The sequence below is a fragment of the Pongo pygmaeus genome, chromosome X (genome assembly GCF_028885625.2).
Source record: "Pongo pygmaeus isolate AG05252 chromosome X, NHGRI_mPonPyg2-v2.0_pri, whole genome shotgun sequence".
NCBI classification, from domain to species: Eukaryota; Metazoa; Chordata; class Mammalia; order Primates; family Hominidae; genus Pongo; species Pongo pygmaeus.
The window spans coordinates 18,229,777-18,252,094 of record NC_072396.2 but is presented as its reverse complement, the minus strand read 5'-3'; the positions used below and the strand labels follow the sequence as shown (position 1 = coordinate 18,252,094).

The following is a 22,318-nucleotide window of genomic DNA, read 5'->3' as shown; positions in this document are numbered from 1 at the left end:
CTTATATCGAGGCTGCTCATCTTGGGAAGGAGACACCGTCTGAGTAATTATTACAAGCAAAGCAGGCAGATATTTCAAAGTAAAGCTATACATCTTTTCTTGGCCCAGAGAGGAGCTACAAAGAAAGTATACTGGACGTTGGAAATGTATTATTTTTCCTCTCAAATACGAAGCTAGATTAAAGCCCATTATAGATATAGTATATGTTATTTTTTTGTTTTTGTTTTTGAGATGGAGTTTTGCTCTTGTTGCCCAGGATGGAGTGTAGTGGTGCGATATCGGCTCACTGCAACCTCTGCCTCCTGGGTTCAAGCGATTCTCCTGCCTCAGCCTCCAGAGTAGCTGGGATTACAGGCGTCTGCCACCGTGCCCAGCTAATTTTTGTATTTTTAGTAGAGACGGGTTTCACCATGTTGGACAGGCTGGTCTATGTTCTTTTTGTTCCTACTTTTGCCATAACAGATCCTGCCCTTATGTCCTGTTGCCTGTAAAACACTGTTGTGAAGCCCCAAGAAATCAATTACGTAACAGTGAGGAGAGAAACCGGTTGTTTAATTGCAGTCACGTTTATTTGCAGTTTCTATACACACTTTCTAGGTAATCAAACTTTTCTGATACATTTTTTTTGAGAGGGGTTCACAATGAAACTGTCACCATTTTTACTAAAAATAAATACAAGACTTAAAGTGTTGCACAGCTCTAAAATATACAAAGGCTTGGATTGAATGTAAACGTTGAAAACATCTTACAAAAGAAACCATCTTTGCAGCAATTTAAAAAGTTCATATTTACAAATATTACAAAAATACAAAATGGATGCAAGTCCATAAACCATTGTCGTTTCGGCCAGCATGAACTGGTTCTAGTACCAAAATAGTTACACTGTAGCCTTCTTCATAGTTTTAAATCTTTATTACCATCTAGTTCTCTACGTGCCACCACTGCAGCAAATGCACTCACTCACTGACCTTTGGCAAGAGCAAACAGCATGTTTTGTTTGCTACAACTAGTCCATGTCCTCTACTTAGCCAAAAACAAAACAAAACAACAACAAAATCAAAGTAGAATTTTTAAAAAATGAAAAAATTTCCCCTACACAACATAGATACGTTGTATAAACATAAAAGAACAAAAAATCGCATCAGTGCAAACAACAGAAGAAAAGTTCGGATTGATGTTCTTCAAAATACCTAATGTGTGTACCCTGCTTCAAGACGGCAGTGATGTTAAAGACAGCCCTAAATCTTGGTCTTGTTTGCTATGTAATCAAGCCATGTAGAATATTCCAGATTATTAGGGAACTTCCTGCTTTTTCTTCTCAGTTTGTAACTCAATACTCTTTTCCACAGTGAATTTTAAATCCATCTTTATTTGGGTTTTTAAATCTATGAAATATAAAATAGAGAAACTCTGCTATAGATTTTTAGCGTAAACAAAATAAGTAAAACTATATTATAAGGGTTAGTTCTGTGATCATTACATATAGAAGGTATCTTATTGCCTCACAATTCAAGTCAATATGTATTTTAAAAAATATATGGTACCATTACTTAAATTAATGTCAATAATAAAACGGTGACATTTTTATTAAAGCCAATTCATGTGTTTTCTATTCAAGATTTAGAATCACTTTTAAAGCCCACATACCTTTCTTCACGCTTAAAAAAACCCCTAACTACACAAAAGCCATACTGCAAACGAACTGCTTTTATGAAATTACAAAAGATCGCCTACTGTGACTGGAAATGACGGTTTCTTATCGCATTTGCCTAAAAACTTCATTTTTAAAACTTTGCAAGGTGTACTTTTCAAATCATGAGACAGATTTATTCATGTTCCCATGTGGTGTCAAACCATGCTGGTTTTCTTAATTAATGGGTTCCAATGAGAAATGATGGTCCATTTTATTCAAACCCCAAAACATTTTTCTTTTAAGAAAAAGTGTAACACTTTGTAAATGTTCAAACCCTTTACCAGGTAGCTTATCTATCCCCAGTGTGTGTGTGCACACACACTCACACTCACACACACACATACACACTCTCTCTGACTCTCCCTCCTCTTATACCCCTCCACCCCCAGCACCCATTTTACGTACAAGGAAGACAAGAAATTTAGTAACACAGTTTGGTAGTGAAAACAAATAGTAGAAGAAGCCAGACATTTTTTTTCTTTCCAAACAAACAAAACAACAGCAATCAAATTATCTGTTCTTAATCTGTAGCAGTTTAGAAATCATTTCTATTGAAAGACAGTATCTTCTTAGACCAGGCTTCCTCCTTCATTTTGCATGAATTAATCCAAAATACAAACCCCCTTCCACACCTCCTACTTTCCCAACTACCACTTGCGTAAGCTTAAAGCCAGCAGCTTGTCAATTTCTTGGTAACATTGGTATGTTCTATCATTCTAATCACATTCTAGTCTTTTATAAGTCAGATCCCTTCTTAATTCTCTCTACGTTCTACCTCTCCCATTCAAAACCTATTCTAAGTACATAGCTGCTTGTATTTCTGACATAAGATTCCAAACATTAGTATCAGTTCATGTTAAAATCAGAGGTGTAAAAACCATTTGCAGATTTTAACTTATAACTACATTTTTTTTCAGTTTTAAGACAAGAAAATTCAAGTAATTTCAAGTAATTCAGCTTGTTTCCCTGCCTTTATTTTATCAGAGCACCTGCCCTGACATTTCCTCTCCCACCCACCACCCTCCCCTTTTGCCATCAAGCAGACACTATAGTAAAACCAGACAAAAACTCAGTTGTATGTAGTATTGTGAACCAGAGCTGTTCCCCATTCCCAGTTTAACAATGAATATAAATAATGCATATACACATACCTATTTTCCAACTACATTGTTCACAGTGTCATTTCTGTTAATTTTTAGGTAGCATGAATCTCATCAGCACAGAGAGAAAGCTTCACTGAAAACTCATTACAGGTACTTACTGATTATTCAATAGCTCTGTGGCATGCTTAGGTTTTATTTTTGTTAGTTTAAGAACCTGGAGCTAATTTCTAAACTGTTTAAGGAGTTTAATGATTATAGTCATTAGTTATGACCGTTTATGTCCCCAGTAGCCTAATATAAAACATAACCTAAAATTAACTACTGTTTTCCCTACTCATTCTCTTTAAAGCAATCCATTGAAAAAATTAAAATCTAAAGGACACTGTCAAATGCTGTTGTTCAGGGCTTTGTGTTGAGAATGATGACTTCTCTCACTGATTAAAAAAAAAATCAAAAGCATGCTTTTCATTCTGTCCAAATTACCACACAACAAATCACAGCCATGAGTTGCTATTAGTTTGTTTGGTGCTGCAATTTGTCACAAAAATGATTAGATCTGAATTCATTATTTTAAATTATTCATATTTCAGTATATGACCTCAAGATTTCCTTTAGTTCACCAGTTTAAAATTCATATTTGAGGTTTACCACTCAGAAATCATATTGGTGGACATTTAAATATGGCATTTGATATGAAAATGGTATTCACAGAATACAGTTATTACATTTTATTTTTGTGTATTCTATAAACAGTTGGTGTGCAGTAGATAATTGACCACATGTCCACTCATCATTGATAAATCTATTTACACATTTTTATCAAAAATATGGTATTTACATATGTGTAGTTCTTTCTTCTAAATTTTGCTTTAGTTTGTTTTAATGTAAAAAAATACCAAACCTCCAGAGTAATTTCATCTTCTTAAAGAATAATGACAGTGAGGGCTTTATTTTCTGAATAGGCAGCTCTGGGAAAACGTTTTCTAGGTGTCATGAAAATTAGACATTTTTGTATCCTCTATTTTTACAAGGAAGGAGATTGCATAAATCAAACTATGCTAAAGAAAAACATGAAAGACTGCAGCTACTTAAAACATGGAAACTAATCAAGAATGTCTAAACCACTTTCTGTTTACCCAGCACATACTGTATTTAGAAATTCATTCATTGCTTGGCAGTGATGCTACCCCATCAAGTTGAGACTTTTCCCAAGTCCTCTATTCTGTTCCTCCATCCTCATGTGAGTAAGGGTTTTGGCCTTTGCCAGGCAGCCTGGTACAGGCAGTCTATGTTGAACTCTGGGAGGAACGGTCGTCATGTGGGCTCCCGTCAGAATTTTCCGTCTCTCCCTCGGAGATCGCCTGCATGGGCGTGTTGTACAGCCGGCAGCGGACACTGTAGCGGCTGCTGCTGGCTGCAGGAGGGGCCCGAGAACGTCCAACCCTTGCTGATGCTGAGGTGGCAAAGCTCTTCGAGGAAAAGCCTTCTGCATTAACTCGTGGGGAGCATGGAGAGAGTGGGGACAATGCCTCAGCCCCTTGTGACCCCTGATGGGCATCATCGGTGCTCTGAGGGGACTCTGCTGTGAGCTCCCCAGGAGGTTTGGGCAGTATGGGGCTCTTCAGGATCTCAGTGGCAGACATGCGGTAACTGGAATCTGAGCGACTGCCTTTCTTGAGCAGTAACAGCTTAAACTCTTCATTGGATGTGTTGGACTTTTTGGCATTTCGGTATATGAGACCAGGAGACCTCTGGCTGTTGGGGGTTGTCACATTACTGCTGGGTGAAGTGATGGAACTGGCGCTGCTGCTGCTACTGCCAAGGGGAACTCTCGATTTGCTTCGAACAGACATGTCCCCGGAATCTTTTCTTCCAAGTACTTTCCTCTTGGATCTTTGAGAAAAGGAGAAAATGGGGCAAACATCTCAGTTCACGTTTTTATGAAACTGAAGTATTCAGTCGCGTTCAAACATCTGTTTAAAGTGCATTTTGAGCCTGTCCTATATGATGGGATACTAAGCATTAGGGCTATAGAGATGAAAAGTAAGATATGTTCCTTGTCCTTGTAGCACCCACAGTCTGAAAGAAATTCTCTGATAACCAGGACACAAATTAGGTCCTAGAGATGATCATTTCAGATAATGGCTAATGTGGAGGCTAGAGGTTCTAGAGGATACTTTGTAAAAGTTTAAGAAACTATACTGCTAACAGCCAGGCGCGGTGGCTCACACCTGTAATCCCAGCACTTTGGTAGGCCGAGATAGGCAGATCACTTGAGGTCAGGAGTTCGAGACCATCCTGGCCAACATGGTGAAACCCCGTCTCTACTAAAAATACAAAAATTAGCTGGGCATGATGGAGCATGCCTGTAGTCCCAGCTACTCAGGAAGCTGAGGCAGGAGAATCACTTGAACCTGGGAGGCGGAGGTTGCAGTGAGCTGAGGTCACGCCATTGCACTCCAGCAGCCTGGGCGACAGAGCAAGACTCTGTCTCAAAAAAAAAAAAAAAAAGGAAGAAACTATACTGCTAACTAAACTATACTTCTGGTTCCAGTGGGTGAAAGACTATAACTTTTTCTTATTAACTCTGTCTCTGCAATACAGATGAAATGATCTGATGTCTGGAATTGGCTTCCAAATAATACCAGAGAAAGCAAGTGGATGGAGGTGTGGGTGGGACAGGATTGGCCCTAGTTTGACAGCTGATAATCCTGGGTGATGGATATGTCAGCAGACATTATACTATTCTACCTTTTAAAATCCCTCCATATAAAAACATAATTAAATGACATTTTAAGTCAATTCATCTTGGGCTGCAGGTATCATTTCCTATAGCTTCCTAAGAGCATCAAGAGCATATTAAGCAGTAAGCCAGCTCTCTGTGGGGAATTGAAATCCCAGACCATCTCTGGAGCTCTTAAAGCTTTGTATACTGTAAGCTCGCAAGAAAACAAAATAATTCTTTTTGCTGTGATGTAAATAAACAAGTAAATAGATAAATAAGTAAACCCTGCACAAATGCAAGTCTAAGATTACCAAACTCAATACATCTATTGAACCTTGACACCCATCATCATATTATTGATTTTCTTTGGTAGATCAGCAGGCATAAATTTGGTGGATCTTCAGTATGACTCAGTTCATTGATAGGCAGCATGCACTTTCATCAACTTAAAGATTCATACAGTAGAGAAAATGTGAGTTTCACAAGTGTAGATCTGCTTGATTTTGGTTCACAGAAACCTCTGTGGTTGATATCTTGTATATGGCAGTGTCTGGCACTCCACTAAGTTAGGGCTTTCAAACTAACACTGGCTTTTAGCACCTACCATATTCTAGACACAAAAAAATGTTATCATCAAAATCAAATACGTGAGCTATAGGCATTCCCATGTGCAATAAGGGAGTAGGTCCAGAGGTTTTAACTTACTCAAGAATGCATAGGAAGTGGCAGAGTTGGGATTCAAATCCAGGTCTTTCTGACCCCACTATTTACGTCCTGTCCACTATTCCATACACTAGCATTTGGTCCTTTGGGAGTAACTTTTTAACTTACATAGCTTTTTAACTTACATAGCAGTTTAGTAATTTTTCCTGGGATTGAAGATAAAGTGTGGGGGTGAGGGAAATATACTCAGAGCTTAGACTAGGCACAGGGTTGAAGGAAAATAAACTAATGGTTCTTCACCTTCTGAGTAGAGAAGCATGCCTGCTAAGGTATACATAGAAGGTGTTTCTGATTGGCTCCTTTTAAAACAATTGTTGAACAGCAGTACTCCTTCTTTATGAGAGAACCACATCAACAGAAAACAGAAATTCCTATAAAAAGTAGAATTCCAGGAGAAAAAGATTGTAAGCTGCTTGCGATGAATTTGTTTCAAAAATGATAACTTTATTAGGTAGAAAAGACAATCCCCAAGTTGTATCTCTTGGGAGTTCCATCTAGGTTCCTGAGGTCTAAGAAGACAGTTGTGTTTGTGAAAGGAGGAGGCATGGCAAATCATGATTGGCTAGCTCAGTTGGATGTAGATTAGGTGTCCAAGGGCTAGTTCCTGTTCTGTTCTTTGGTCATTAGCTATAAGGAATATTTTTTGCAAATATGGACCATGGATCACAAGGGCTTATGGCAGCAGTTGAGGAAATATGCCTTTGCAGCATGGACACAACACTGTCCTGTAAAAGCAACCCAAAAGACCTGTATTCATGGAATATGGGCATTAATTTTGGGGATGAAGGCCAGTACTATTAAAGAAATTTAAGTTCTAAGAAGAAAGAAAAACAGAGAGAAATTATTACTTGTTCTGAGCTATAAAATGGACGGGAACACGTATTGTCTTTTCTCAAACTTGAGACTGTTTTGTGAATCAACTTTGTGTGTGTGTGTGTGTGTGTGTGTGTGTGTGTGTTCTCTAAGTTTTATTTTATTTTAAGCTGACAAATAATTGTATATAGTTACAGGGTACAATGTGAGTTTTTTATTTTTTATTTCAATAGGTTTTGGGGGAAGAGGTGGTATTTGGTTACATGAATAAGTTCTTTAGTGGTGATTTCTGAGATTTTAGTGCATCCATGGTGAATCAACTTCTGTTTGTCTCTGCTGGTATATGACTACAGCTTTGATCATATTTTTTAGGTTCAAGAAAGTATTCAAAAGTCAGAGATTACACTAGAGTTTGAGCTTTCACTCCAAGTCACTTAACCACAGATTGTTTTCACATAAAAACTTGTTCCAGAATGTCTTTTCCTGGGGAAAAATAAAGCCACTCTTACGAAAGTCTCTCAATCGAGGTCTATCAAACTCTATATAAAGATCCTATTTCCCAACTTGCATATCAGTCTATCAACTTGATTTGGAAAAATTATTCTTTGCTTGCTTTTGTTTTTGCTGAATGTATTACAATTACGAAAAGCTTTCCTGTATCTGCATTTGTGAGAAGTACCTGAAGGAGCAAAACCTTTGTTGTACCTTTTGTTTTCGGGGACTTGGTAATGTTGCCTCACCTGTGAATGACTGCAAATAAATCCTCAGTTGTTCGAGGTTTGTTTGGAGACACGAACACACCCTCTGCTTCAGCTTGGGAGTCTTCACTAAGTGGTGAAATGATGGAGTCATCACTCAGTGATGATTCTTAAAATAAGAACAGAAGAATCTTTAAGAGGAAGTTACCCAGCACGCTACTGTACTTCACTGACTCAGGGAACAAACAAACAAACAAACAGAAATTACCTTGCTGCCATTTTTTAAAAATGAGAGAGATACCTGTCAAAGCTTACTCACCCAGTAACAAAAGCTTTTATCTCAATTGTTTTAATAAGTGCAAAGAAATAGTGGAGGGAAACCAACACCCAGGGCTGTACTGTATTATTGGGAACATAAGAAAAAATTCCAGGAAGTGCCATGAGACACATTTCCTTTATGACAAAGTTATCAGTGACTGACCTTTCAATGAAGCCTCATCCACATTTCCTTGGGTCTCCTCTGCTTTGCTGTTATCAGAGGCACTTTTGGCTGAAATACCTGAAGCAATATTTTCCTGCTTGGAACATTTTTCAGGGAATGAATTTACAGATGTTATCTCCGATTCATAGCTGATAGTACCAGGCACTTTGTTGTGGTGGCGGCTCATAACAAATTGATTCTTAAGTTGATTGCTTACATCTGTTGCTCTAGTTGGTGAGTTTGACTGAGATGTGATTACATCCACAGATTCAGGTTGTGCAACTTCCTCCAGACCTGCAGAGGGTGCCTTCTGTACCTGTTCTAGAGTTTCATCTGGACCAGGTCCATATTGTATTATTTTACCATCCAAATCATTTGGGCGGGCAGCAGAGACCCTCTGAAATCCTTCTGTGGGAAAAGCACAGTTTTTGGTTGGTGTGTTTTCTGGAATAGGCTCAGTCTCTGTACGCACTTGGTCTTTTGTGACATTTGAATCTAGAAGACTGCTACCAGCTGATGTTATGATTTCTGGATCGCAGTGATTCTTCACATCAAAAGTAGAGTTTTTTTCTAAATATAGTTTATCTGGTCCCATCTCAACTGCAGAAGAGTCTAAAAAGGACAGTATGGTATCTTCGGTGGAGTATTGACGAGATACTGATTTATTTGCTGTATGCGGCCTAATCTTACCTGGAGACAAGGCAGCCGTTGTGAGTGTGCTTTCCTCTAAATAAGGGAGATCTGTATTGTTTTCTTCTTTTTGCTTAACTTCTTCAGACTTGTTGATAGACCTAAGGTTAACAGATTTCAGGATCGTTGGTGTAATTGCAAGGGACGGTGGAGGATTCGACCTCAGTGTTTCTCCTACTGTGTTCTGCTTATTATGAGTAAAAACATGCAGTGGATGACGGTGGTGGAATGGTTTGTTCAAGACATTATGAAGAGCACTTAGATCAAGATGGGTAGGAGGTATAATTGGAAGTTCAAGGTCTTTACCCAGTGATATAGTTCCATCTTTTAAAGAGGGTTGCTGTAGTGAGGATTTTCTTTCTGGGACTTTAGGTTTTCTTTTGCTACCTCCGGGAGACAATGGACCTGAAAAGAAAGCTGTAGGGAAAGAGGATGTTGGCGTTTCAGACTGGCTTGAGTAGCCACTTGATGGAGATGCCAAGCCAGCCAGCTTTTCTGGTGAAGCCAGTTTGAACTCATTGTCAACAGAAGGAAGAGATGGGGTGGTGGCTCTTGATTCTGATTGTGATGTTTGGGATTCAGAGCTCTCTGGAGATTTGATGCATTCAATGACTGTGGTACCCGTAGCAGTGCTTGAATTAGATAGAGATCTATAAGGATCATTTGTTTTCAAGTCATTTAGGAGCCAGAGGTCTGCATAGTGCGTGGATTCGGCAACTTCATCTTTGAATGGTGGAATATCCGAAGCGTCCAACTGAGGTTCCTTAATGCCATGTTCACTCTGGTTTATCCAAGAAGGTTCCTGCTTGGTGGGAAGATTGGCGTTTTCCATTCGAGAAGGCGTGTTGGCGAAATCAAGAGGCAGCTTCATTTCCCTGGAACTGTGAGGCAGGTGCTGACCACTGCTTATCTTTGATTCTTTCTTCTCAGAAATATCTGCGTTTCCATCAGACTTCCTCAATGATGAGCTACGTTTAGGTGGGGTCGGCTTTGCCTTTGGTTTCCTGAAAGAGATGCTTGGTCTTCCCTGCCTCTTGTGGTCTAAGTAGTCCTGCCAGGCACAATCTGGAAGACCAGGGGAAGCCCCTACACCCTGGCCATTCTCTGGGCCCAGGGCTGCATAGTGACAGACATAGCTCTTATTACCTTTGAGACCACAGTCAAAGTGCATGGAGGTATAGTATCCTTCCGTGTCTACTGAAAAGTGAGAGCTAGTGTCCGCTTTGTCTGATGGAGACTTTTCCAGAAAGCTGTCATAAGTGGCCATGCTTGTGAAGCTTGGGCAGCCCAGGCTGTCTGCCTTGGGACGCTCAGGACTAAAATCCTGGCGGCAGGAGGCATCATGGTGGTGGTGTAGGTAATTCCACTCACTGTCACTTGTGTTGCTGTTGTTGGGATCATCCAGCAGGTCTGCAACAGTGGAGGTAAAGGAATTTGCCCGATGGCCTCTCACTTTATCCAAGTGGTCATTGTATTGCTCTGTCACGAAAACACTGGCATCCTCATTGGCATGAGGGGCTGTGTTTAGTGACAACTCTGAGTCACAGTGTGAAGAGCCAGTAAGTGGGGGAGAAGCTGCAGGAGGGATGGTTTCTGAGGTCTGCGAGGGGCACGTGGAGCTGCTCCCACTCCAGTTGCCACTGGATGACTGGTGGTCATCTTTCTGGTCCATGTGGCTGCTAAGGAGGACGCCAGCAGTGGAGATGCAGTGGATGGGGCTCCCAAACGTGTCTGAGTTGGAGGAGATGTCACAGCTGCCAGAGTCAGCAGCCATTCGGGACAGACGTGACCTTCCCCTCTCACTTAATTTGTGCTGGGGGCTGTGAAGATGTTGAGAGCAGGCCAGGCCCAAAGTAGGCTGGTGGTCCTGGGCACTCGGGCTGCTTGGAGCCTCACTGAAATCATTAGGGGTTCTTTCATGGTCACCCACAAAAGACTCTCCCTCTTCATATGCTGAGGGTTTAGCGCCAACTTTGGGCTCAGCATCCCCACCTCTATTACCTTCCCGGGGAAGGCTCCGAGATCTTGTGCGGCTGCTCACTGCAGGAGTAAACATGGTGTCACCTTTGTCTGCTAGGGCAGAAATGTTGCCAGCAGAATGAGAAAGGGAAGCTGCAATGCTTTGACCCCTTTGAGCTCTGATTCTCCTTCTGGATGGGGCAGCAATCAGAATATCCTCGGTTTGGCACTCAGAGTCCCTGGTTCCGGATATCCTATTGACAGTGTTGGAGGGGTCTGGGTTTGTGTGCACAATCACATTCCTTTCCCTGGCCACTGGTGATTCATCAGAATCTAGGGCACATGGAAAGCACAATGAGATATTTTCTATATCAGCAGACCAACAGACATTCTGAGCTATGTCTGTAGATCTGTGGGCGTGGGCTGGCAGATTAGAGCTTTTTTTTTTTTTCTTTAACATAAAAAAAATCAATATATAGAATTAGGAGAGAGTTAAAATGCTTTAGGGTGTATATACACGTCCCCCTCATATATGTATATATACATACCAAGAGAAGATATGCTTTTATGTCTTTTGTGAATTATCCCTCTCTTCACTATCACATTAATTTGCCACAATAAGTGACTACTTTTAAAAGCTAAAGTACATTTTATCTTTTTGGCCACTACTCTTCATTTTTATTTTGTAATATAAACATGACGAAATAAAAATCATACGTCTCATTATTAGAAATAAAAATCTTATTTGCAAGAGATGATACCCTAATAATTTTTTTAAAATCATAGGCAGAGATATTTTAAATGCACTAAACAGAAACATTGTCACCAAAGGTATCATATTATCAATATTCAATATTTCATTGCATATGCCTGGAATTTACCTTTTAAAATAATTGATGACATGAAAGTATATCTCTCTTAAATTAAGTTACAATTTTCCAAAAAGAAGACTTTCATTGACTCCTGCTACTTTTTATTCACAATTTCCACCTTAATAAAACTTTCAAAAATCAGCTAAGTATTACATTTCAGCCGTAAGACCTGAATGTATATGCCTAAATCTATAAGGTCAAACCTTCACAGTCAAGAATAGAGAGTTAAAAAGTAATACCACCTGGTTTGCTGAATACAAAACAAATAGACACCATTTTAAAACCTCTACAAGTTAAAATGTTTAATCATTTTTCTACTTCATCTATTTCTTCTATTTCATCTCCCTATCATCTGTACTAGGCGGAGGAATGTTAACCATTAACATTTTTTGATATCACACCTATTTCTTGTTGAACTCTTCTGGGGATACCCGAGATGGTTTTCCTCCTCCTCAATTTTCGTCTCCGCTGTAGTACCGATTGTGAATGAACCAGAGAGCAGCGTATACTAGCCTCTCTGTCAAAGCCAACTCCTGCAACCCACAAATAGGTCTCATTAGCTTTAGAAATGGCAAACAAATTTTCATTTACTTGGAACACAGTGATATTTTTGAGGGGAAGTAAGGAAAGAGTTTGGGTTAAGCCTGTGAACAAATATAAGGGAGCTGTTATTCAGCTCTTATTTAAATTATACTGCAGTACATTAAGCTTTACTTCTAAATGCAGCTCTCCACAACAGCTTGCACTGCCAACAAAAACAAGCAAAGAAGAAAAATCAAAAGAAAGAGAAGAGAAAAAGACATCCAAAAAATCCCTCTCACACAGAAATGGCTCCTTAAGGATTTATAACCTTTAGTTACTACTATTTACTGATCTGTTTCTGGGCTCTCTGAAGCTGATACCTTTGCATAGTAAATCAGCAGCCAGGATGATAACCTGAATTAGCTCAGCTAACATATCCTGACCCATTTCTTCATTAAAAGCTGTCTTTGTGAGGTTTTGTTCCCTCCATCTCTTATGGTCCAAACCTTCTCGCATTCCCCATGTATGCATGTGTGCTTGCGTGCGTGCGTGCGCGTGCACGCATGCGCACACACACACACACACACACACACACACACCTCTTTTGCTGTGAGGAAACTGAACAGTCTAAGGATTTGTTTTTTAAAATCATCACCCAACTCTGTCTACTTTCTTCTATTTACTAAACTGAATGCTTTCTGGTTTAGCATGAGATGTCTTTTCAATATAAAATAAACATACAAGGCAGTCCCCAGTTCTGCACTTAAATGGATCCACCTTCTATACCAACTGTAAAGCTGGAATTCCCAGTCTTTATCCCATAGGTTTGTTTTTGTAAACACAGAGGGCAAACCATGGTGCTTGTTAGTTTCTCTCTCCATAATCACATTATCAACATTACATGCAGTCCCATCACAACTAGAATGATGAGAGGGGATGTGAGGAACTCAAACTCTTGTCTGCACCATGGATTTTTCAGAGTGAGCTTTGCCTCAGAAAGTCACAATGCCGTGCTTTGGAATTTGGTCACCTCATCATTTATCCTGATTGTTAAGCATGGGGCTGGGTGGTATGTCAAGTCTTGGTTCAGCTGTATAATGAAAGAGTTGAGTTCTGTTTAATGTCACAGTGCCAACAGTTTCTAGAACTCACTTTGAAAAATCTGTATGAGATATCATATGATGAATAATTACAATATTATTGGAGAATTCTTACTAATGGAATTTTTCTTAGTTCCAACCCAAAATTAAAATCCTTCATTCTGGTCTTAGTAATTATAGAATGCATTATATATAGACGCAGACACTTTGTGTTATGTGGACATCATTAACAATGTTCTCATTAAAGCTCTTGAAATCAACATCTGATCTAAGTTTTAATCAGAGAGTTCCTGAAATAAAGCAGAAGGAAAAAGTGTCCCTTTCCCTCAATCATAAAATAATGGCCCATAATCATAGCACTAAATTTGAAAATGAGATTTTACTTACAGTGCCATGAAAAAAGCACGTGCTGCTAATAATCAGAGGTTTCCAGAAATGAAAATTAGCTTAAGAGGGTGCCAAAATGATCCATTTTGGCAGCTGAACTCCCCTAATACATCCCATTTAGATTGTGGAGATCAGATAGGGGCACATCTTTAGAATAATTTATCTTACAAGTTGAATAGGTCATCAGGAAAATTAACTCCCAACTCACCACAGACCCATGAACTAGGACTCCTTTTTTCTCAGGAAAAAAATAATATCTGTCCCAGATATCTGGTCCATTTGCTTCCCCACTTTATTTGAGAGAAATCTGAATGGGGTTAATAATAGCTGTGTGCAACATGCATCTCAAGTGACATGCAATCTTTAGTAATATGGTACCAATATGAAAATCAGTCATAACATGGCTGTTTTGAAATTTTCAATATACAAATAAGTTAAAATGTAACTATTAGAGATGTAAGAAAGCCCAATGGATAGACCATTTATGTCTTTGAAAGTTAGAATATTTTATAACATTATTTTACTTACAACTACGATTACTAGATCCAATTGTGGAATTTATAACTGCTGCCAATAAATTTTTCAGAAAGGTCTGGCTGTGCTTCCATTCTATCTAGACTAATATTCACACTCTCAGTACACAGGAGGAGAAAAAAAGAGAGTGAAAGGAAGACAGCCTTGCTGGTTTTAAAATAGAATTCAGCCTTCATCTATGTATCCATATATTTTTAGGTCAAAAATCCCCCAAATCAATACAGAAGTCTTAACAGTCTTTTTTAAAAAGCCTACCTTCATCCAAGGAAGCATGAAAACAGATTTTCTAGTTGGCCTACAGGACCATTACTTGCAGTTTGAGAAGCCTGGGTTTGCTGTTTTCTTTCTTGCAGTGCCACACATCATTATCATATGATTAATCACTGCCGCTTTCTCCATTATTTCAGTCAGCTATGGCCAAAGAGCTATTTGGTGATTTTTTTCAAAAAGAAACTGTCCATAATTTACATAACAAGTGGCCCGCGGAAAACATGTAAATTGATGTTCAAAACCTGACAAAAGCATATTGAACATCCTCTGGGTTTGTATTTTGATGACAAAAAGGCATTACTTGTTTACAAAATGGTATTCTTAGCAGCACAGATTTTGAACATATTTAATACACAGAATATTCTGACCCGACTGCCCCTAAGAAAAAACCAGAACGATACCAGTGACATTGATGGGAATAATGCAAGAAGAAATCACTTGGGCATCTTGTTTCATCTTCTCCTCTGGCGTCGGGAGAGGTAGTGCTTTGCTCCAGTTGGTCTGCTTGTCCAGTGTAGAAGGGATATTGTGTATTGGGTTTTTCGGCCTCTGCCCTAACATGACATCTGTATCTTCATCCTCTGGGGGATGGGACTGCAAACAAAGTACAGTCAGGTTCAGCCATCATAGTTTATACATAAGCACACATATAAGGAATTTCCTAGTTTAGAGAAGAAAAAATGAGGTCAGAAATAGGCCCTTAGGACAAAGGAAGAATTCCTAGAAATAGTTAGTAAGCACAACTAATTGCAAGTATTATTTCAATAGTCAAGCAACACAAAGGGAAAGAAATGGGCTAAATAAACATGCTTCTCGGGTTAAATGGAATTAACAGGAGAGACAAGGTAGCCAGAAATCCCCAAACTTTACACCAAAGAAAACTGAGTCTCTACTCCAATGAAAGACAGATCCACTTTCAAGCTATCTCACCATAAATTTCTATCAAAAGTTTTGAGATCTCTAGATGACTAGGATCAAAGGAAGAAGATGAGTTAGACACCTATGAAAAGGTTCAGAAAACCTGGAGTCAGGAGACATTCCAGAACCCATCACCTGAAGGACAAGCCAACCTAATCTGAGAAACCGCATTAAAACACGAGGAGTTAATTTCACTGCAGGACTACGGCATTTTTAAATAACATTTTAAAAATTCAGTTTCATGAACACTGTATGCACATGGAAAAGCAAAAGTGAAGAATTTCCCCCCACCAACGACAGCGGAAAATACACATGCTGTTACTGGGGGGAAATATTCCAGTGAGTTTATTTTTCGAATTAGGAAAGGTAAAACAGTCCTAGTTTATTTTCTTTTCAGCTTTGTGGTGCGAGACTTCCTCCAGCTGTATAGTTAGGGGCTTTGATTTCTACATGACATTGGAAAATTCTCCATCCAAACTTTTGATAAATATCAATATTGTCTAACTTTTATTTCAGGGTTGGGCTCCTAGCCCAGATTATTTAAAAAGCTCCATCCCAGTTTTGATTTCAGGGTTGGGTTTCTAAACTAGATGATTAAAAGACTCAGTTTTCACCACTCAACCTAGTTTTATTTATTTTTTACACAATTTGGAGGAAGGTGGGTATCTGTATAAAATAAATATCTTTTGCTGTTATCTCAGTAAGACTTTAATAATATTCTGCCCTAAAATTAGGATCATCAAAAAAATTTTCCCATCTTTACATTTGGAAATATCATGCCCTGTTGACTCAGAGGATTTCACCTATTGTCAAACGAACTGTTCTCAAGTCCCCTTAAAGAGCTGATTCCAGAGCCACTTGTCTAAACTCACCCCCGGCATTTACTTACCTTATCAGAGGTTTCTGCAAATCCCCCCAACACACCCAACAGGATATGACTCCCCCCTTGGGAAAAGTGTGTTCGTCATGAACGTTTTAGTAAAATATTGCAACCTTCTTTCTCTCTTCAGCTTTTGTGCAGATTCCCAGCGAAGCGAATAGCTCAAATAAAGTTCGAGAACAAAAGACTTTGTTTCCTAGGTAACTTCCAAAAAGAAAAAAAGTTTGGTGCATACAGAGAGAGAGAGAGAGAGAGAGAGAGAGAGAAACTGATTGAGAGAGAGAGAGAGAAAGAGGGAGACAAAGAGAGAGAATGAGCACTAGAGAGAAACCCCCCACCACCAGAGGCTTCATTTTGTAGGCGATTCCTTCCTTGAATAACAATGGACTGCAAAGTGTCGACAGGATAGTGACCTGACTACAGGCTCTGACCAGCAGCCAAAAACACTTTTTATTTAATGGTGACAGGACGATTGGCTGCCAGAGAATCCTTTTGTCTTGTTCTCCTTTTTTGATTTGAGAAGCTGAACATTTACAGTTCTGATAAATTAAATATAGGAAAAGTTTCCTCTGCCAGACTGCAAAGTCCAAGGGTAGTGTTAGGTGATGCAGTTTGCAGAGCAGGGGGCAGTGAATGGGGGAAAAAGGCAAATGGCATGACTGTCGTAAGTTATATTCTATTTAATTCAAGTTAGGAAAATACCACTTTTTAAATTGATTTTAAAGAAAAACCGTTAGTTAGAAACAAGAAAGTTTTCCATAAAGTTAAAAGAGGGAAAAAAGGAAGAGTGTCTGGACAGAGTGGGATAGGGCCGTGAAGGAATGTTCTCAGAACCAATACCTTTCTACTCCACGGGGTCATGTGGCAACATTCAGTGGGGGAGGGCGAACGGGTGCTGTTAAACTATGAACATGAAATGCAAAAAAAGAAAAAATTAAAAACGTGCACACAACACAGTGTATACTGGTTAGGCCAAATCTATGATATTAATGAAATAATATACTGGGATAACTTCCTTCCTTCCTTCCCTCCTTCCTCCTTCATTCCTTCTTTCCCTTCCTCCTTCCTTCTCCTTATTATTCCTTCCTTCTCCTTATTATTCCTTCCTTCCTTCTCCTTATTTCTTCCTTCCTTCCTCCTTCCTTCCTTCCCTCTTTCCTTCTTTTCTTCCCTCCTTCCTTCCTCCCTTCTTCCTTCCCTTCCTCCTTCTTTCCTTTTTTCTTCCTTCCTTTCTTCTTCCCTTCCTTCTTCCTTCCCTCCTTCCTTTCTTCCTTCCCTCCTTCCTTCCCTCCTTCTTCCTTCCTTGCTTCCTCTTTCCTTCCTTTCTTCCTTCGCTTCTTCTTCCTTCTTTCCTTCCTTACTTCCTCCTTCCTTCTTTCCTAACTTCCTTCCTTTCTTCCTTCCCTCCTTCCTCCCTTCTTTCCCTTCCTACGTTCCCTCCTTCCTCCTTCCTTCCTTCTTTCCCTCCTTCCTTCCTTCTTTCTTTCTTCCTTTCTTCCTTCTTCCCTCCCTCTTTCCTTCCTTCTTCCTTCCCTCTCTTCCTCCTTGCCTCCCTCCCTTCCTTCTTCCTTTTTACTTTCCTTCTTCCTTTCCTTCCTACTTCCCTTCCTTCCTTCTTCCTTCCTTTTTTCCTTCTCTCCTTCCTAATTCCTTCCTTCTTTCCTTCCTCCCTCCCTTTCTTCTTTCCTTTCTTCCTCCTTTCTTCCTTCCCTCCTTCTTCCTTCCCTCCCTTCCTTCCTTTCTTCCTTCCCTCTTTCCTTCATTTTTCCTTCCCTCCCTTCCTTCTCTTCTTCCTTCCTTTTTCCTTCCCTCCTTTCCTTCGTTTCTTCCTTCTCTCCTTCCTTCCTTTCTTCCTTCTCTCCTTCCTTCCTTTCTTCCTTCTCTCCTTCCTTCCTTTTTCCTTCCCTTCCTTCTTCCTTCTTCCCTCTCTTCCTTTCTTCCTTCCCTCCCTCCCTCCCACCCCCCTCCCTTCCTCCTTCCTTTCCTTCCTATCTTTATTTTTTCAGAGGTAGCATAAATAGTGGTTAAGAGCACAGACTCTGAAGCTAGATTGTCTGAATTCAAATCCTGCCTCCACCACTTATTTTCTGTATGGCCAGGGGCAATTCCTCAACCTCTCTAAGGTCAGTTTCCTCATCTGTAGTAAGATAGACAAATAATAGAATTTTCCCTCCAGGGCTGTTTTGAGGATTAAATGAGTAAAGTATATGTAATAGACTTAGAAGAATCCTGGCATTTAATAAGTTCTATACATTAGTGCCAGCTACTACTACAACAATTATTATTATTAATGTACTTACCTTGTAGCTGTGAAGTATCTGTGAAAATGTCTTTGCAAACTGTAACTTTGTTATGTTTTAGATTCCAGCACCACTTGCTAATTTGGAGAAGATTGAATTCTTTGCTTTCGTTGGAGTGATTTTATTTGTTTATTTATTTATTTGTGAACTACTTGGAAGAAAATTCTCTATGTGTAATTTCCTTCTCTAGACTGTTCAAAATTTACTTCTTTCTCCTATTCATAGACCACATTTGGAGACAGGGCCAATTTCATGGGTGTGTGATCTGTGTAGCAGTCCCATAGGGCCCTGCACTCAGAAGGCCCCCATACTTGGTTTCAGGTTCTGCTATCACTGTTTTGAAATTCTTGAATAAAGGATTCTTCATTTTCATTTTGCACTGGACCCCAGAAATGATATAGCCAGTCCTATTTGGAGAATAATCTGGTAACCAGAATCACCTCTTCAGGATCTACTGAGAAGGCCATTGAAACTTTTAAAACTCTAAGCCATATCAGCTTTAGATTCAGCTGTGCCTCTATTATAGCACTTATCCTACAGCATGGCCTTAATGGAACAGGAATTGGCCCTGGATGTGTCTATTTCATTTGTTAGATTGCGAATTCCTGGAGGTCAGGGGCCACATTTGATTTGCCTTTCAGTCTTCCATGATGCATCACTGTAAGAACTCATCAAAATATTTGTGCACCTGAATGATATTGTCTCTGTGTGTTTTAGCGTGATGGGAACCCCAAAGAAAGTAAGGGACAGCCAGGCACAGTGGCCCATGCCTGTAATTCCAGCACTTTGGAAGCCCAAGGCAGGCAGATCACTTGAGGTCAGGAGTTCGAGACCAGCCTGGCCAATATGGTGGAACCTTATCTCTACTAAAAATACAAAATTAGCCAGGTGTGGTGGTGCATGCCTGTAATCCCAGCTACTCGGGAGGCTGAGGCAGGAGAATTGCTTGAACCTGGGAGGCAGAGGTTGCAGTGAGCGAAGATTGCGCCACTGCACTCCAGCCTGGGTGACAGAGCAAGACTCTGTCTCGGAGGAAAAAAAAAAAAAAAAGGTAAGGGGAATGCTCAAGATCTCAGGAGGAAGTAAATTCCTCAGAATCCAAGGGACTTACCGTCTTCATGCAAACAGGTGGAAACAAGTAGAGGAAACTGCCAGTGATCCTTGCTTCCTTGGATGGAAGCAAGGATGGATGCTGGGCCTAGTTATTCTTAAGCCTATGGCAGACATGCGTTTTTGTGGGGAAAGCTTGGTGTCTAATTCTGTTCTATTTTTCTAAGTTTTAACTGAAAGAGTTGCTTATTAATGTTTAAGCAAAGCAAATGTCTCCTCCTCGGGCCCAGTTAATTTTGATCTAGATCTTATTTAAGACTAATGATTTTGTAGGGTCTATGGCTCCCTTGCTGAAAGTGACCATTTTGACAGATGTGATATATGTGGTCTGAGTTCAGACACTAACCTGGTTCTCTCCTAAAACTCAGCCACAGACAATGATGTGGAAGTCTCAAGTAAGAAACCAGGATGTGTAAATGAGAGAGAAAACTCATGTAAGTAGGAAAAAAGGGAGCCCGATAGCAAAGCCTACATGGGAAAGGAACCTACTTCAAAGAAACCAAAAGCTTTGGTGTCTCATGAAAGTATTTTCAAAAAATTACACCGTCAGAAACTGCAGAATGATATTAATGTTAATACATAAATTATGGTAGTTTGTCTTAAATCTCCTAAGTCAGCTCTCCTGTTGAATATTTTTTCCAGTAGTGAGGGGTAAGGAGTGGACTTCATTTTTCATCTGTTTGAGAAACCCATCCACCCCATTAAATAAGCATGAGGTCACACCTGACAATGACTAAGGATGGCAAGTCCAGAGAAAGCACAGACTTTTCAGTTGTGGTCATTGTGATAGAGAGTTAAGGTCTCCTTGGGTTACACTCCATAGCAGATTCCTCCTCAGCTAATTGGTCTCTCCACTATATTGATAGTAGCTCCAACCTCTAGCTTGTGAGGGTTGAAACTAGGTACTCTGGAGCTTGGATGTGGAAGGATTGTGTTCTTTGGTTCCTCCACTTAGACACAAGCTCTAGAGTCCCTGCAGATGGTCTGCAGATTCAGAGTATTTAAGTTTATAATATTAAAATGAGCTATAAGTATATAAATATACAGTTATATTTCTGCCATTAATTGGTAACTGCCTTAGTCTAGTATTTTAGAGGGCCCTCCACATAGAGAGGAACAACACACACTGGGTTCTATGGGAGGCTAGAGGGGGGAAGAGGGAGAAGATTAGGAAAAATAACTAATGGGTACTAGACTTCATACCTGGGTGACAAAATAATCTGTACAACAAACCCCCATGACACAAGTTTACCCATATAACAAACCTGCACATGTAACCCTGAACTTAAAATAAAAGTTAAATAAAATTGGAAAACAACTAAAAATAGAACTATCATTTGATCTAGCAATCCCACTACCAGGTATCTATCCAAAGGAAACGAAGTCATGTATGAAAAAGACACTTGCACATGCATGCTTATAGCAGCACAATTTGCAATTGCAAAAATATGGAACCAACTTAAATGCTCATCAACCAATGAGTGGATAAAGAAAATGTGTTAAATATACACCATGGAATACTACTCAGCCATTAAACGGAATGAAATAATGTCCTTTGCAGCAACTTGGATGGAACTGGAGGCCATTATTCTAAGTGAAGTAACTCAGGAATGGAAAACCAAACACCATATGTTCTAATTTATAAGTGGGAGCTAAGCTATGAAGACGCAAAGACATACAGAGTGATATAATGGACTTTGGGGACTTGGGGAAGGGGACTTTGGGAGCAGGGTGAGGGATGAAAGACTATATATTGGGTAACAGTGTACACTGCTTGGGTGAATGGGTGCACTAAAATTTCAGAATTCACCACTAAAGAACTCACTCATGTAATCAAAAACCACCTGTATCTAAAAACTATTGAAACATTTTTTTAAAAACCTTAAAAATAAAATAAAGCATCCTCTTTCCTGGATGTTTAGTCAAAAGAAGTAAGATTATTCTGAGTATTTCTGATTACACTTTTATATGATGAATGCAATAATCGGTTCACAGTATATATTTTTTCTAAATTATCTAAGAAATACAACTGCAAGAGAACTGCTACCTCAGGGCATCTCTGCATGGCTCAGCCTGCCACACCTTAATGGGTGCCGATGGATAAGGTTAGGGAAAGCTGGATGCTGATCAAACTTATATGAACTAAATTATTCTTCCACAACTGTTTAAATGAATCCCGTTGCTTATTCAGAGAAAGACTAACCATTTCTTGTTCATAACTCTATTTTTACTGCCTCAATAGTGCTCAATAAATATGTGTTGTACAGCTAACATGCTCACGTGCCTGGCATAAGCAAACAAAAATTCTCTTCTAGAGAAATAACATCAAATTATTGCCACCCACATATAATTTTTCAGTACAACATCCAGTACAAGGTCAAAGACAGCAAAGCACAGGAGGAGATAAGACAGCATGAGCAGGAAGCATCCAAAACAACAGATAATGGAAGCAGATCGACAGGGGACTCCTGATTGTGGAATCATCACTCAGTACAAGAGTGGCAGTGAACAACTTTGGTTTCCCCAGAATAAGTGTGGTA

The 22,318-nt window shown here is 39.6% G+C and overlaps 1 protein-coding gene and 1 long non-coding RNA gene across 6 annotated transcripts in view; one reads left to right on the top strand and one right to left on the bottom strand.

The window, feature by feature from the left end:
• The window catches only part of LOC134739038 (uncharacterized), an 85,534-nt gene that overhangs the window by 471 nt on the left and 62,745 nt on the right, over nt 1–22,318 (top strand). Inside the window, exon 2 of the long non-coding RNA XR_010125426.1 lies at nt 2,893–2,946. This is a non-coding gene — a long non-coding RNA (uncharacterized LOC134739038). The remainder of the gene's footprint in view (nt 1–2,892; nt 2,947–22,318) is intronic.
• NHS (NHS actin remodeling regulator) overlaps nt 547–22,318 on the bottom strand; it is a 387,766-nt gene continuing 365,994 nt past the window's right edge. For 4 of the 5 annotated variants that reach the window (XM_054473235.2, XM_054473231.2, XM_054473234.2 and 1 more), the window contains 6 exons: nt 17,209–17,271; nt 14,972–15,164; nt 12,159–12,290; nt 8,237–11,218; nt 7,798–7,924; nt 547–4,689 (listed from right to left, as the gene is read on the bottom strand). In XM_054473235.2, the coding sequence (XP_054329210.1) occupies nt 4,083–4,689; nt 7,798–7,924; nt 8,237–11,218; nt 12,159–12,290; nt 14,972–15,164; nt 17,209–17,271 (4,104 nt within the window). In that variant the 3' untranslated portion in view covers nt 547–4,082. The other variant, XM_063660332.1, reaches the window with a different exon arrangement.